Source organism: Gopherus evgoodei, chromosome 3, assembly GCF_007399415.2.
Source record: "Gopherus evgoodei ecotype Sinaloan lineage chromosome 3, rGopEvg1_v1.p, whole genome shotgun sequence".
Classification (NCBI taxonomy): Eukaryota; Metazoa; Chordata; order Testudines; family Testudinidae; genus Gopherus; species Gopherus evgoodei.
The window spans coordinates 68,832,348-68,850,184 of NC_044324.1; the positions used below are offsets into that span (position 1 = coordinate 68,832,348).

The 17,837-nt window shown below is 40.2% G+C and overlaps 1 protein-coding gene across 7 annotated transcripts in view; it reads right to left on the minus strand.

The window, feature by feature from the left end:
• The window catches only part of COL12A1 (collagen type XII alpha 1 chain), a 144,924-nt gene that overhangs the window by 56,212 nt on the left and 70,875 nt on the right, over positions 1–17,837 (minus strand). For 6 of the 7 annotated variants that reach the window (XM_030555772.1, XM_030555777.1, XM_030555771.1 and 3 more), the window contains 13 exons: positions 17,560–17,702; positions 13,873–14,002; positions 13,429–13,568; positions 10,954–11,083; positions 10,043–10,185; positions 8,358–8,487; positions 6,661–6,803; positions 3,930–4,059; positions 3,573–3,692; positions 2,532–2,681; positions 1,476–1,592; positions 790–936; positions 225–299 (listed from right to left, as the gene is read on the minus strand). In XM_030555772.1, the coding sequence (XP_030411632.1) occupies positions 225–299; positions 790–936; positions 1,476–1,592; positions 2,532–2,681; positions 3,573–3,692; positions 3,930–4,059; positions 6,661–6,803; positions 8,358–8,487; positions 10,043–10,185; positions 10,954–11,083; positions 13,429–13,568; positions 13,873–14,002; positions 17,560–17,702 (1,698 nt within the window). The remainder of the gene's footprint in view (positions 1–224; positions 300–789; positions 937–1,475; positions 1,593–2,531; positions 2,682–3,572; positions 3,693–3,929; positions 4,060–6,660; positions 6,804–8,357; positions 8,488–10,042; positions 10,186–10,953; positions 11,084–13,428; positions 13,569–13,872; positions 14,003–17,559; positions 17,703–17,837) is intronic. The other variant, XM_030555776.1, reaches the window with a different exon arrangement.

Sequence of the window (17,837 nt, forward strand, 5' to 3'; positions counted from 1 at the left end):
TAGTATCAAGGGAATGAGGCCCAGGCATCATTCCCCTGTCTACATAAGGCAGGTGATGGTGTCAGAGCTGCCGCAAAGGTCCAAAGTGGGCCAGAGGATCATTAGGCCCATATATTTTTGAAGTTACTTCAATTTAGGAAAAATATAATTCAATCTAACCTTTGAGTGTCTGGATGGACAGCAAGTAAGACAAAATATACCACGAATCTACAACGCACACTTACCATCCCGAGCTGGTGGGATTGTGGGAGGTGGAGGAGGAGGAGGCGGTTGAGTTGGTGCTTCGGTAGGTTTGATGACTGAAGTAAAACAATTAAAAACTTTTATTTAATGTAACATTTTACTCAAGAAAAGACTCCACGCATGTGAATTACCCTGTGTCTGACTGAGGAAAGAACTATCAATGCTTTTATTGGTGACCAAAGCAAGTAATTCCTAATCAGCAAAGAAAAATCTGCTGTTACAAAAGCAAGTCCTTAATTATGACAAGGGACCAGATTCTGCCACTTTTACACAAACTGAGAAATCTCTCACTCCGTGGTTACTGCCCAATGGGATTAACCTGAGCAAGATAATACTCCATTTGAATTTCCCCCAAATAATTGCTATTGTCTGTTCCCCAGTTCAGGATGTTTCCCACTGACTTACACTTGGAGACACAGCAAAATAGACCCCTCAGTTGTGGTATTGTATGTCTTGTACAAACAAGACAATTGTAAAATCTGTAGTCTGGACTATTTCCATCCCATTCTATTCACACACTTACTGTTCATATTGCCCCTGACTTACATGTGCGCTCTTTCAGAGAGATGGGCGGTCCCTCAAGGTTCGGAGTCTGAACAAAGACAGTAGCATTGTATTCGGTGTCTGGTGAAAGGCCAGTGAAACAGTGGCTGGTTTCTGTCCCACGTACTGTAATTTCTTGTCCTCGGGATCCTGTGTAAACAAACCCAAAGGAAGGAAGATGTAGGGTCCAGTACTTCCCTTTCCATAGGTGTGCAGAACAAAACAAGGGCAAGTGCAGGTAGGGAGGGTGCTGAAATGGGATGAATGGCACCTCTGCTGCTTGCTCTTCCCAGCCCAAGAAAGCCTCTGTACAGCAACACTGTGTGGTGGGTGCTCTGCCCGCTGGGGAGCTGTCACGCTTTGAAGGGGAAGAGGCAGAGAGCAGCTGCTCTCCATAGTATGCACTCATAACCTCTGGTGAGCAGCAGATTTCCATTGGGAAATCCTAGCGGGAGTTAACATGGATAGAAGCAGCATTAATTTCCAATCTGCATCTTCTTAGAAAGGCAGGCTGCATGCAAGCCTGGGGAGTTTTACCAACACAGCTTGCCTCCTGGGGGAGGCACTGGAGTTGTAATTATCGCAAACTCAGGGCCCTCAGCCTGTCACATTACAATCCTTAGTTAGTCATGGCATAAAACCGACACGTACATCTGCCCTCAGAATTCACAAGGAATCAAAGGATTTACCATCAGATGGGTTTAGCTTTAATCTGTAGGAAGACGCTGACCGGTGAGGTGACCATCGGATACAGAAGGTATCCCATCCCACCTTGTAACTTGTTAGATCAGTGACATTCAAGTACACTGCAAAAAGGGAAAGTGTTCAATTTATTATCTGGGAAATATAATACATTAGATATCAAATTAACCAGATCAGAAAGAACAATGGCATCAGTAGTGCTGGCCCATATATCACTATGGCAGTAAATTTTGCCCGCATGTGGTTTTATTTTAAAAATGTACACAGAAGAAAAAAATAGTTCTAGTCAATTCATCTCTGTTCTTTCTGTTTAGTCCCACAGATCTGACCTCTGTTATTTACCAAAGCCCAAATTCTGATACTCTTTATTATGCTAAGTACTTTCTGATTCTATGGGCTGTCCCACTAAAATCAACAGAATCACTTATAAAGATATTTAGCATGAGGAAAGTGCATCAGATTCAGGCCCCGTTGTATTTTATTTTATTTACTGGCAGTGCCAAGAGCTTTTAATGAGACCATTTAAAAAAATCAGGATTTTACAACTCATCCTTTTTTGCTGAAATCTCAAATGGCTCATTAACTGAGTTCAGCAACAAAACAATCCTCCACTGAGCACATTCAGCTTTGATGGAATGTGTAGTCAGTCACTATTACCCATGAGATGCACTCAGAAGCAGTGAGGGGCCTTAATCTGCATGGTGCTGACTGCACCCTGCAATCTACTGAACACATTCTAGCCAATGGGTGCAGCAGGTGTTGAGCACCTTGCAGGCTCAAACCCAGCTACAGCCAAACAAATTTTAAGAAATGGAACTAGAGGGTTGTCTATTGCAAGCCATTAGTAAAAGCAGTGTTTAAATAATGTGGGTTTCTAAGCTTCATTTTATTTATGGGCCTGATTCTCACAGGTCTGAGCATCCATAATTGTGGAGTGTGAAGACCTTAAGGATCAAGGCCCTAAACATGGACTTTTCAGTCAACATGAGATCACTTCAACAATTATACCCTATGTGACTACAATAAAAGTGGTTTGGACTTACATGTAGTGCCTTGATCAATCAGGGGTGCGCTGAGTCCAGAATCGTATTGGGCATAAACATTCACATCATAGATAGTACTAGGAGACAGGTTGTGCAATGTGTATGAAGTCACTTCCCCAACAAACACCTCCATTGGCGGCTCAGCAGAACCTTGAGTTAAAGGGAATCACAGAAAAAGACACACAATTCTGAGCATTCTGCTATGGCACTATCAGTGGTCTTTTATATAATCCATACCCCTGAGTGTCATAGTTATATCAACCTAGCCCCGGGTGTACACAGCACGAGGTCTAGAAGCTGGGCTTCTCCAATCAACATAGCGACTGCATCTCACACATCTAACTCTGCCAATGGGAGAAGCTCTCCTATCGGCATAGTAGTGTCTTCAATGAAGTGCTACACTGCGCAGCTGCACTGATGCAGCATTTTATGTGTAGACCTGCCCCAAAACTTGGTCCTTCTTTTTAAAAAACATACTTGTTATTTCTTAAACCTATTACTTTAGTAAACATTCTCACTGCTAATAAAATAAATGTAGCTTTACTAGTGCAATTTGTATTTAATTTAATTTAATTTCCAGAGAAGCATGCAAATGTGGATTCATTCTCATGTCAAATAAAAGCATTGAAGGACTGTCATTCATTCAAACTCTAGGCCTGATTCTATTCACACACTTGTGTAAATAATGAGCATCTCCATGAAAGATACAAAAACTGGTGTAAGTGAGAAGAGAACAGGCCTGGGACAGGAGATACATGTTGTATTAAATATCAAATACGTAATTAAATCAAATGTGCTGTAATGTGTGTGACAATGTATCTGGTGTTCTAATAGTCTTTCTTTTGAAACACTGAAATTAACAGAAAAACTTCTTACTACTTTAAAGTTAATAAACCCACAAATTAAAATAAATAAAGAAAACACCTTTAAAGCAAAGGGCTCATTTTTCATGAGGATACACAGGATATTTCCACCCAAATATCTTAACTCAATACTCATTGTTTTCAAAGTGTTCTCTTCAAAGTAGACAGGTTTTCTTACCTACAGGTTTATATGCAAGTTTGTACCCAAGAACAGGAGATGGTGAGGGATCCCAGGAAACTCTGAATCGTGTATACCATTCATCAGAAATATGTATGTTTTGAGGAGGAAGCAACCCAACTGAAAAGAAAGAATAACCATTAGAATTGTTATTAGTAGCAACTGCCTTTTAAAGCAGCATAACAGGTAAACTGTAAACTCCCTGAAGAAGAAATTATGACTTTGGATATGTTTGTATCGTGCCTAGTACAACAGGGCCCCCACACAGATGGGGGCCTCTGGCACGACTGCAGCAGAACTATTAATTAATAAGGAGGAGAAATGAGAATACAGTACTTAATGCTAAAGCTAAGTTACCAGTTCGTCCATTTCCTGTCAGCTGTCCACCGTCTCCATCATCATACACAGCCACAACAGTAATTTTATATGGCGTGTCTGAATGCAGTGGCTGTAATATCACATTATTTCTTCTTCCGGGTACTGTTGTCTAGAAATCACGAGAGAAATACAGATGAATATGTTGTAATATTTTACCTGACCTATAATTGTAATGAACTGTAAACGAGCAATCCTTGCGGAATTTGTGGATGTATTTCACTGCAAATACCCAGCTGTGGTTTTTTAATCCAGCTATAGAGAAATCCATTTTATTGAAAGGAAGACTCCACTGCTTTACCATTTCAGAACAATTTCATCCTGCCTAAAATTAACAGCAAGGCCTGTTTAAATTATTTTTAAGTACAACTTTGTAACTTTTGTCAAAAAATTGGACTCCTCGTCTCCTTCCCTTTATAATATTGTAGCTATCCTCACACCAGAGTGATATTCCACAGCTCCCTGTGGCTTCTCCAGACCTCATTCAAGAATTAAACAGCTACACACACACAAAAGATTTGTTTCCTCCTCACATACACTCACATGGAGAGAAGACAAGTTATTGTTGTGGGTTTTTGGAGAGAGAATAAACAAGAGAAGACAAAAGCTACTGAAGGGAGGAGGGTGTTGGTGTGTTTCCGTTGTGAGAGTGTGGAGTAGAGAAAAGGCAGAGTACCCACAAACACCATGGTCATCTTCTCCGAGGCACAAGGCCAGAACAGCAGGGTAAAGAGAGATGGGATGGACATACACAGAAGGGAAAAGTAGGTGTGAATTGGGCCTGGAAACTCTCCCAAATCCACAGATAAGATGAGGCTGGTTGGGGAAGGAGAAGCTATGGAATGACAGCGGGTGGGACTATGATAAATTATGTGCAGAGGGGAATGAGATAAAGACACGACTTTTTTCTACCTGTCACAAGTTAGCTATATTAATTCATGGTGTATCTCCACTGAGCCATTGCAGTTAAACCAGATATGAATTTCAAGATATATATCAGCCTCCAGAATATAAAGTCTGAGCCATCCAAGGCACAGAAAAGATGAAACCTCCACAAATATTCCTTCACATTAACATTCAAAATTCAAAAGTAACAAATACTAGTTATTATTTTAATACATTTATCTGACTAATCAACCTTTCCTATAAAACAGCTGGATTTTTTCCTTTAAAACACCTAATTTGTGCCATCTGCTCCCACAGCTGTTTCATTGTTCAAAAACTCTTCATGAGAAGTAAGCGCTCTTTCCAGTATCTGGCTTAAACCTTAACAGTCTGCAGCTTCTCTTCATGACCACATATTTTCCACATTCTTTGTACAGTAGTTGGACCAAACAATGTCCTGGATCCTTCTACATCCCCTTTAAAAACTGAAAAGCCATAGTAAGATACCCTCTCAGTCTCCTTTTTTTCTCCATACTAAGCACATTTAACCTTTCCTTTTCAGACAGAACCAGTCACGCTATTACTCAATCCCATTACCCTCCTCCACTCTCTACCTAAAAGCTGGAAATCCTTCTTGCCAACCAAAACTGTACACAATATTCCACATTACCATATCAATGTTTTATGAATGTCAACAATAATTATTTTGATGTGCAAAATTTTCCTAAGTTATGCAATCTGGTATCCCACTTGCTTCCTGCTGCAGCCATGCATCATGGTCTCTCCTTTTACAGAGACACTGTGGTGCATCATGGGACAGCCATGGCCACAACACATCATGGGAGATGTAGTCCAAATGGCAGCTGGTCCCAAAGAAGAGAATGAGAGCATAAGGCACAGGAACTACAAGTCCTATGAGACACTGCTGTGGTATTTTCTCATCGAAATTTTGAGGTTTTGGACAAAATGTTTTCTGTCTGGGGCTGAAAATCAGCATGAATTTGGTTTTCAGTGTGTAGTTTTTTTAAGGAAAGTCAATTTTTTTTTTGCAGAAAGCAGACATGTTTTGAGAAAAAAACTATTTAGTTGAAAATACAATTTCCCATCAAAAACTAATTCTGAATGGCTAATTTTCAACCAGCCCTATTCAGCCCTATTCAGCCCTATTCAGTGCTCTATAGGCCAAATCTTTGTGCCATGGAACTTGATGTGAAACAGCAGAAAGTTAAGGCACAAACTGTTACAATTCAGACAAAACCACAAAATTAAAATAAATAAATATCAAACAGCAGAAAGTTAAGCAAGTACTATAAAATTTGAATTCAGGTTAATCCAGCTTTCTTAACGCAGCTCATTCTACCTACTGATTGCCGCATATACTGTATGGTGCTGTGCTTACCGGGAGTTTTAGCATGATAATACATAGTATGTGAAGCAACACGTGGCTATTTACCTGAGCACAATGACTTGAACTAAGCATATTGTGACAAGCTCAGCTCAGAATCTTCTCCTTGATCTCAACTTTAACACTATAATATGCATTGCTTTCAAGGCCGTGGTGTCTTTCTATATTTTATGTATGCAACTACTCTGTGGAACTGACTGTTTCACTCAAGAGACTAAGACCCAGCTCCTTAAGTGCCCACTTAGCATTGCCCTATATAATAATGCCCAAACAATTCATCCCTTAAGCAACCAAAATGTACAATATCCAAATATCAGATATTTTTGTTTTTCTCTAATATCAACAGAGGATATTTAAATGCTTATTAATGAATATGTATGTATATATATTTTATATATATGAATTATATATATAGGTACTTACATATTCATCTATGGGGTCTCCAACGGTGGGTGAATAAATGATTCTGTATTGCTGAACTGGCCCGTCAGCATGGTCCCATTGTACAGACAGGCTGTTTGTTGTTGGATCAAACACCTTCAAGTTCCTTGGCCCACTACGAGGTGCTAAAGGGGGAATATGTATAAGGACCAATGAACTGCAGTGAAGACAGAAGTCCTTTCACACTATGATACCTTGGGATATACAACTGTCATTGTCAGTGGGTCAGATGTTGCCCTGGAGTGCACATCAAGGACTTCCACTGATCCCTGCATGTACATGTACATTAGGTAATAACAAATAGGTTTTGCTGTTTCAGGTAATGGGGGGCAGTTTTTTGTGGGCTCTCTACAATGGGTTGTACCATGGCTGGCACTAGACCAAATGGGGACACAGGCAAGGAGCGTTTTCAGCAGCCCCGCTCCCTTCATTTGTTAACATTTTGAATACCTTATTTTTTATTGCATTTGTAGCCCATTTCACGATTTCGATGCACAATTTGCATGCATGATTTATACCTGTCATATAAGACAATAAATGTGCACACTAGGATCTGTAAATCTGTATTTATATCTTACTGTTTGACTGGTGACATCTCGACCATAATATACCCGCAAGGGCATGGCTAACAACATTCTAGGAGGTTTGAGAAAAATGTAGTTCTCAGAAAGTCTGAAAGATTCCATGAAATTCTGCAAAGGTCTGGAACATTCTAGGAGGTTAGTGAAAAATGAATCTACATATGGAATACCTGAAACACGTTACTTCAAACATGTTCCCTTTTGTCGCTAACAACAAAAACAACACCCCAAGCCTGGGTCACCTGGGTCACCTGCCCCTAAATCTGGCCCTGGGTTGCACTCATGTGATTATTATGGCAGACAAGATCCAGAATTCAAGCTCAAATTTATGCCTCTGTTTTGGCAGCAAACTGTCCATTTTAATGTGCTATTTGTTTTGGAGAGAGAGAGACAGTTAGGATTGTAACTGTAATTGAATGTTACAGGCCAAAGGACTTTTTTACTGCTAAAGACCTAGGTTCAATTTAAGCTTACATCACAAATGTCAGTCTAGTCTGGTCCATAGTTAGAATTTATCTGCATTACAACCAGCAGATTATCTGACCTAATTGGCAGCTGTTGTTCCAGGGAGGTCTAAAATCGAAAAAGCCATTACTCAGGTGAACTGGCAGAACTACATGGGGAAGTGTACCTGACATTTGTTTGTAGGCAATCCCTCACTCATATACAGGGCCGACTCCAGGCTCCAGCATTTCAAGCAGGTGCTTGGAGCAGCAATCTGCAAGGGGTGGCAGTCTATGTGTTTTTGCCTCCAAGCAACGCACTGAATTGCCGCCGTGGATGGCGGGGGCAGTCCGTGTGCCGTTAGGGCGGTTCGCACATTTCCACAGCAGCGGCAATTCGGTGGCAGCTTTTTTGTTCAGCTGTCTGCGGCGGCACAGCTTCTATCTTCCAGCTGAAGACAGAAGCTGCTGCCGAATTGCTGCCCATGTGGAAATGCGTGAGCAGCTCTAATGGCACATGAACTACCCCCGTCGTCCACGGCAGCAATTCGGCGTGCTGCTTGGGGAGACGAAAGCAGTAGAGCCGGCCCTGCTCATATAAGCAGCAAATAGAGACACAAAGATAGCAGTAAATAAACATAATTTTGCCTCTTACTTGTTCTCCCCTGCCCAGAGCTTTGATTTCCCTCTCCATCAGCATACAGAGCCACAACATTCACAGAGTAAGGAGTGTCAGGGGTCAGGCGCTCCAGCACAACGTCACGAGTGTTCGCTGGAACCACAATCTAGAAGGAAAAAGACAGTGAAGTTTTATCTGACAGGTCCATACAACATCCTAATATGGATAATGCCTTGTAAAATTATTATTATCCAAATTAATTATCAGTCATTTATATTGAAAGGAGGAAATTTAAAAGCCTGATCCTGTTGTGTATTTTCCAACTACAATAAGGCAAGTTTATAGGAACCAGTCAGTACTGCTTGCCTAACACAAAACTCAACAGCAGGAGATGCAACTATGTGGCAGTACAATACAGGAGTTTTCATTGTGCAAAATGACTTTTTTTCTAAAATGCTGATAGTTTAAAACCATAATTATTGTACGTTATTTGAACATGAATGTTCATGGAAAAGCTGCGACTGGTAAAGATAGAGACATACAAAAATCCAGAGCAAAATATTGCTCCACTGTGATTTACTGACATATGTTAAGGATACATTTTCAAAAGGGCCTCTATTAGGTCTCACATGTGTGCACAGTTATAAGCACGCACACTTTACAGATGCAAACAATACATTACAAATTCTAACAGATTCACACAGATGTTGGACTGCTTATAGTGAATATATTGTAGAGTGTGGGTGATTGTCTGTACGTACAAGGGCTCAGGTACTCCTAAAACTTCTTATCCAAATCAAAGCATATATAACGTCCTAACTTTACATCCCCAGAGAGACCTGAAGCCATTCCCACATACATATCAATAGTCTTTGCTTAGTATTTCTTATGTTTAAAAATCAATATTCCAATTTAATTCCCTTTTGTTGGCAATACAATAAAGGATTCTCCATAGCAAATTTAAAATGGGTGGGGCTTTTATTCTTTTACTCCACTGAATGGTGCAATTACATACAGTACATTAAATTCATATGGAAATGGGGTTTTCAGCAGAGATGCTGCATGCAGATGGTTACAATCAATGGCGTAATAATGGGGTAACAGGGGCACTGGGCAACCCCAGCCCCAGGTGAAAGTGAAGTAGAGGGCACCAGGAATCTCCAGGAGGTGGAAGGATTGAATCCAGGCTTCTGGTGCTTCTTGGAGAAGTAGAGATGCAGCAGAAGATGGGTTCTAGTGGTCCCAGATCTGCCTGGCCTCTGGTGGGGATGATGCTCTACAGCCTGACCACCCCTCTGGGTAATAGCTCAGGGCTGAGTGAGGGGAGAGGAGATCATGGGGCTGGATGCAGGGGGAAAGTTTGGAGCTGGTTCCGTGGGGGAAGAGCATGGGGTTAGATGGGGTACACCTGAAGGGGAGTGTGTGTAAAGTAGGGTGCCAGGTGGTGAGCATGGATCCGGGTGCAGCAACAGCGAATGAGAGCTCAGGGCTGGGGGCAGAGGCAGCAGAAGTGGGGATACTGTGTGGGGTTGGTTGCAGGTGAAGAGTGTGGGGGAAAGAGTATGATGCAGAGCATGGAAGGGAGAGCTCTGGGCCTTCTGCTTAGGAGAATTCTGCTCGTGCCCCCGGTTATAACTGTTTTGTTACTGTGAGCCAGAGATCACTGGAGGTAACATCCTCAGCACTTCTTTGAGGAATACTCAGGAGGCTGAGTAACTTACAGACTCTGATGGCCTTGGGCCAACCAGCGGAGCGTAGACAACTCTATACTGTTGTACTGGACCTGGTGCAGGTTCCCATCGGACATTCAAGGTGTTCGGTGTAGGGTTGTAAACTTGTATGTTTCTTGCTGCTCCTCTAACCACTAAGCCAAGGATAATTTAAATAAGTGTTAAAGAGATGAATACACAAGAATAACTCTGTTCCGTCCAGACTCACACAGTAGCACAAAAATGGTGCTAACAGTTCATCTATCTAAGGTACTCATATGCCCTTCATTACCACAGTATCTGAGCATCTCACAGTCTTCAACGTGTTTATCCTCACAACACCCATAGCAGGTAGGTAAGCGCTATTGTCTCAATTTGTATAGATAGAAAGCTGAAGTACAGGTAGACTAGTGAATTACCCCGGGGCATACAGAAAGTCTGTGATAAAGCAAGGGATTGAACTCATGTGTCCCAAGTCACAGGCTAACATCCTAATCATTGGAACTCACTTCCTGTCAGCAAAAGCAGACTGAAATCCTTCCTTACAGAGAGCAATGAAGACTGAGTACATTGTGAAAGTGAATCATGATATACTCATATCATATTCAGTGACACATGTGAACATCATTCTTGTGTACCTGCCCCACAACTAACTCAGGATCAGAAAATTTGCAGAGGAAATGTAAAGTAAATTAGGACTATACAAGCAGCAAAGGGTCCTGTGGCACCTTATAAACTAACGGACGTATTGGAGCATAAGCTTTTGTGGGAGAATACCCACTTTGTCCCCCAGGACTTTTTGCTGCTTTTACAGATCCAGACTAACATGGCTACCTCTCTGATACTTAGGACTATACTATCTATATTTTTGAATTATTTATATATAAATCCAACGATGTTATGAATAAGACCACTTTACTTACAAGTTCTTCCAGTGTCGGATACACGTCCACCATCCCCTTCCGGGTAAGTTGGAACCACAGTTATTTTGTAAGGTGTGTCAGGCTGGAGAGATCTCAGGATGATATAATTTGTGTTCCCTGGCACTGTTGTCTGTCGGTTTAAAAAAAAGTGGCATGGTATTTAAATAAAGGATGAAACAATTGAGCATTTCAAGTACAACTGTCTCTGCAGACGTCAGTTTAAACCAGGGATAGGCAACCTATGGCACGCGTGCCAAAGGCGGCATACAAGCTGATTTTCAGTGGCACTCACAGTGCCCGGGTTCTGGCCACCGGTTTCGGGGACTCTGCATTTTAATTTAATTTTAAATGAAGCTTCTTAAACATTTTAAAAACCTTATTTACTTTAAATACAACAATAGTTCAGTTATACATTATAGACTTATAGAAAGAGACCTTCTAAAAACGTTAAAATGTATTACTGGCACGCAAAACCTTAAATTAGAGTGAATAAATAAAGACTCAGCACACCACTTCTGAAAAGTTGCTGACCCCTGGTTTAAACTATTTTAGATTTTCTTAATGATCCCAAAAAGGAGTCTACAAATGAAGTCAGTGGGGCTACCCTGATTTATACCAGCTAAAGATATTTGATCTAGTAATTACTACAAATGATATTCAAAAGCACATTTTCTTTTTACTTAAAGTGACAGCTACAGCTACATCCGTGCAACTTAACATGACAGGCTGCAGCTGCACGTTGGTTTAGAAGCCTGCTTCTGATGTCAAGGACAACTGTGCGCTTCCTTGGGTCATCTGTTAGGTGGGAAGTGACAATATCTTTTCCAAAACTGGAACATAGGTGAAACTTGAAACTGAAACTCAGCCAAAGAAAGAAACATTTGGCTGGTTAATGTAAAGACAAATATCCATATCCCATCCAATTTACACATGAATGATGAGTGATGGCTGGAAATATAAGACACCAGCTGATGAAACTTTTTTCTCCTTATTAAAAGCTATTTATATGGATAGTGGAACTATGAAGCAAAATAGCAGTTTTCTGGGTGGAAGAGAGTATCTTAGACAAAACCAATGCAAAGGACTAATAGTGCTTTGTCAGTTTAAAAGTAAAATAGTTAAAGGGAAAGTTATTATTTAATTCAACTTTTAATTTAATTAATATTACTCCTTCATAATTACTTTCATTCTATTTATTCTATTCTACACAAGTTTTTATATTTCCCTCATCATTGTACTATCTGAGCTCCTTCCATCAGTGCATTGAATAACGTAGCTAACATCTGTCATGTCTAATTCATTCTCTCCGCAGACAGGGAAATATGGGTGCAGTGGATTGTGTTGTGGTGGTAGGGGTTTTGTGTTGTTGACTGTTTATTATTTTTAAGTGTGCACCCACTGCTGTGTGTGTTTATGTTAGAGGAAGCAGGTCAAAGAAATGTGTGTACTTAGTAGCGGAAGGTGGTGAGGTTTGTGATAGTCCTGAGTTCCTGAAGGAGTTTGTTCCACAGGTTGAAACTGGGCCTGATAAAACTCTGTCTCTGTACTTAAGCTTTATATTCCATTCCAAACAGTGATTGTTATTTGCTATGCTACACATTCCCTTGGAACTGACCTGGACTGGTGGTGGACTTAGGGCCAGATGCCACCGGTATCAACTCCAAAACGCGCAAGGATTGGTTTAAGACAAGGATTTGGCTCATAGCATTATATCTCAACTCAGTTATTTTTAGAGTTCAGTACTAATAATATCACATACATAAGTAACATTACATACTTGTAAAGGCAGGTAGTAACAAACTTCTCAGTTTAATATAGTAATACCACTTAGCACTTATACAGTGCTTCTCAGCAACAGATTAGTGCTCTCTGAAAGACGGATAAGTGGCACTATCATTAGTTTACTGGTGGGAAAACTGAGGTACAAAGAGGTGAATAGTAAGATTTTCAAAAGTGATTTAGGCTCCTAAGTTCCGAAGTCCTTTTAGAAGGTGTGATGTAGGCACCTAAATCACTGATGTGTTTTTGAAACTGTTATCCGAAGTTACTTGAATAACGTCACACCATCAGTGGCAAAGATGGGAACAGAAATGAGGTCTCCTAAGTCCTTATCCACTGGCCCTTCCCCTTATGACAACATTCATGCCCATATATTTTGCCTTCAGAAGGAGGAGTGCAGTAGTTGCTGTGGAATACAAATACAGTTGCTCACATGTGCTAACATCTAATCGCTGAAGATTTGCTTCTTAATGTATTACATTAAAAAAGTGGTATTAAGTCATGTGTCTTAAGGCATAAGTCACTGACTTCCATGGAGCTACTCTGAATTTATACCAGTGTAGCAGAGAACAGAATTTGCACAAGGTCTATATATGTCCTTGTATTGGAGAGAGGCTCTCATCATTGTCAATTTTTTTCAGGGGTTTATATGGCAACTTTTCTGAGACAACTAATAAGACCCACAAGAATTATTACCATTTCCTCTGCACCGCCTGTTGTTGGCACATAATATACTTTATACTGGCGAGGACTTCCTTCAGCATGATCCCATCGTACACTCAGTGTGCTGGTGGTTGGATCATACACCCGGAGGTTCTTTACGGTGTTGAGTGGCTCTGAAATACATCGAAAGCCCTGTCAGATGCTGAAATCACACTCCCTCTCCGGCAAATTCACGACAATTAACACAGGGAATGAAGCACATGTGCTATGAAGGGAGGGAAGAAGATTTCAGATGTTTTTAAGTTGTAGGATAGGGACAAAATGTGATGGATTACACTCCAGAAGGTCCACACTATAAGACACCCCCTCCCAAAGCAAAACTAGTCGATCTGCTGATCTCCAGCACAAGGTATAAATGGTTTTACAGCCATTTGCTAACCATTGCCATTTGCCACCACAAACAGTTCTTTTACTTACTGGTCTTGCCCCTGCCTGTCATCCGTCCTCCTTCCCCATCCGCATACATAGACGATACAGTAATAGTATATGGTGTGTCGGGCTGCAGCTTCTGTAGCACTACACTGTTCTGCCTCCCTCCTACCATGGTCTGGAGTAAGACAAAAATGAACCATTAAAATCACGTATTTACCAAGTCTCACTGCTATAGTAAAGAATGCAAGTATTTGATACACACAATAGAATCCTGTATAGACTACATGGGGTATTGCTCCTGTCATGATCAGAAAGCTCACTAATAAATTAAACAGTAATTATATTCAGTTCAGTGTGGCAAAATTCATTAAGGCTGGTTTTAAAAGACTACAGTAATACAAAGCCAGCATTTGTGAAAAGATTTCCAAACTTGTATATAACAATGAAATAATGACTTTCAATCTATTTAGTGCCACTGTAGAGATATTTCTTCCCAGATAGCTCCTGATCCATAGCCCATCGAAATCAGCCTTTCCATTAACTTCAACGAGCTTTGGAGTAGGCATATCACGCCTATTGCTCAGGTGTATTTCAAGAAATGATGATAACACTCTGTAGAGCTCTAAAACACAAATAATTGTATAATATTAAAATTATGGAATTCTAGCCTCACTTTCACACATTTCGTTGCATGTTGATTCTAGAAATGTCCTAAACATTTTTGCTTTAATCCAAAAAATACAATAACCTTTCTACTTCAATTATACTTAGACAGTTAACCATGCGACTACAGTCCTTCTCAGACCACATAGGTAAAAGATTTACAGTGACTTGAGAATGACACCATGCTAGCAGGCTCAATTTTCTTTCATTATGTGAAATCAGTGTTTTCATACATTGCTCAAAGTAGCCTAACAATCCTCTTATACAATTTGTACATTTTTAACAGTCTACTGAATTCACGTTTATGCCACAGAAATTAGAATCAGTTGAAAATGGAGAACTCCCAAAATGAGTAAGCATTTAGACATCTGGACATTTTACTGGAGTCCAGATGTTTTTAACTTAGTGCCCACCCATCCACTGACATATTCTAAATTTCAGAGTAATCTACAATCTTTAGCGGAACAACCTTTAGCATATGCTAATGAAACAAGGAATCTAAATAACAGGTTTAAATCCTTATTATTTGTATATAGTTACTAAGGGCCAGAGTTTTAAAGGTGTTTAGGCACCTAGCAGGATTTTCACAAGTTCCTAGGTGCCTTCCTAACTCCTGTTGGAAGTAAGGCACCCAGGAGTTTTTGAAAATACCACTAGGTACCGATTTCCATCTTTAGGTGCCTAAATACCTTTACAAACCTGGCCCTAAGTCACTGGTATTGGCTCAGATACTGGGGTGTGGCTTGAAACCACCTTTCTCTTCCCTGATCATGGGGCTGTTTGGCACTCGACCAATCTCTCAGAGCAACCTACAGCCTCTTTTTGAAAATTTGGTTTTGAAAGTTTTAGATGAGGTACTGATATAATCCAATAGTACCAGCAGTTTAATCAAATACCTACACCAGAAAAGTAGTCAAGAAATTACTGTCATATGGCTGGTAATCATTAGCAAATACTGATTTTATTGATCAATATACCATGAATCCAAAAATTATATACATAATGTATTATATAATACAAATGTGAGGTTTGGAAAGGGGCATCTGGGTCATCACTAGTCCGATGGTTCTCAACATTTTTGTTCTGAGGAACGCTCTCCAGGAGGAGGCCTCCTCATGGGTGATCTCTTCTCCCAGTCCCATACAGCGTTGCTCTCCAAATGAGGGAGAATAATTGATCTAGTCCATCCCCCGCTTTGCTTAAGGACAGAGTATTCATAGATTTCTACAGAATGCCTCTTTTTGCCCTGTCTCACTTGAAAACCACCAGTTACAGATCACAGCCCCTCTTGGCAAATCATTCCCTGTTTAATTGACCTTATCACTGTTCTCTGTTATTTACTGACTTTTCATTATAGCTGCAATGACTGTTGAAAACACACCCCCTTAATTCCTCACAGATACTTCCAGGCCTTTCTAATACATGTTGCTGCTTATTGACATAGTTTGGGTTTTCAAAGAATCACATATTTCAGATTTTAACTCAAATATATGCTGTTCATAGAAAAGTAAAATTGGATGTGAAAACATCCAGCCAAATCTAAAGTAAATATTGCCTTGATATGCTTGTGAACATGTAGGCTCTCGGATTATTATATTGAGCCAAATGTTACTGGCTTTCTTCCAAGGGCTTTGAATCCAATGTTAATCACCACAATAGTCTCATATTACAGAATAGAGCTGTTAGCCAACATGTATGTTATACATATTGCACACCATATCAATATGTATTACACACCACGTTAATATTATATAAATTATAATATATATGAATGCTAACACAACCTTACGCTAAGTTTCATTAGGTTCACTCTTGCCCACTTATGCGAAAAGCTACCCTGCAAAGCTAAATGTGGTGTCTGCTGTAAACCCTGCCAAAAATCAAGATACATGAATTTTCTACCCTGGTACAAGGTAGGGAATGTCTTCATGGCCCAACCGGTTTTGAATGCTTGTTCAAATACAAGAGATAAGGGGTATGCTATGGTATCAAAAAACAAGGTAAAAAGCTGATTGGTGAATTTTAGTCTTGGGTGACACTGAGAATGTCTTTCACTTGTAAACAGGTCTACTATGAATACAGCTAGTTTGGAGGGAGTATTTTGGGAGCACTTTCTGCATACCGTGAACAGACACAATGCAAGAAACAGCTTGCTAGAAGGATTGGTAACCTAGTAACTCTTTCCTGTACTATTACTGATTTTTAGCAATAGAACTGGCTACATTTGGTTATTTTGAACATTTTTCATAATAAACCACAAGTGCAGACAATCAACTGGGCATGCTATTAGTCAGTAGGGTTTGGTTTTGTTATTAGTAGCATACATTTCAGGTAAACTGGGTGACTAGGAGAGGGGCTGGATCAGTGGCTGCCCAAATGAGCTGTATGGACAACCAGTGGTGTAAAGAGCACTAGCTGGTGGTCCGTGGGAAGCTGGTCACATGGTGCCAGCTGTCCTCCTTGTTTACAAAAGCTAAAGCATATTAAAAGAAGCTAAACTACCTTCACTGCTTTCCTAATACTACTTTCTCACTTAAGCAGTTGCTGTAGTTACCATAGAGATGTTACTTATTCACTACTGGAATAGACGGTGGTCCACACTATCTTGAATTAGTCAACCGTGACACAGTCCCTCTATTAGCATGTTAACCACACAGTGAAAATCTCAGACAAGTCCTGGACTAGAAGATATTTGTGAATCACAGTTCTCCAGGACTTACATTTTGATATTTTTATTTGATTTGTACATATTTAAGGTAGAAGTATAGCTAGTTTTACTTTATTATCTGATCTGTACAGATAATGGGATGCAAGAAGATCTCAAGAAAATTGACTTTCCAAATGGGCACTTTTTTCCCCCATAAAGAACATATTAGTTTGGAAATGTTATATTTAATATACAAATACACATATTTATTCTGAACATAAAGCTTCATCTAAAAATGCCCCTATTAATATCCGCACTGCTCTGATTTGAAACTAAATTGTTCTGACACACTAATCTTAAGAACTACATGGTCAAATTTGTTTTTCATGGTCTAATAATTATAGTCCTTAAAAATTAGTTACCGATTGTTCAGCACCATCCCCAGTTGTACGCTGGTAAGTGATCCTGTATCTCTGCACTCGGCCACTGGCTGGATCCCACTTTACAGTCAGGCTATTGGAAGTCGCATTGTACACCTGAAGGTTTCGAGGGCCGCTCTTTGGTGCTGATTTGAAGTTATTGAAGCACAGGGTAAGCACACAGTTCAAACAATGGGCCAAATTCTGTATTTGGTGTGAGCCAGGATGCCACTGGCTTCACTGAGCCAGGCATGTGCAGAATTTGGCCCAGAGTTTTCAAA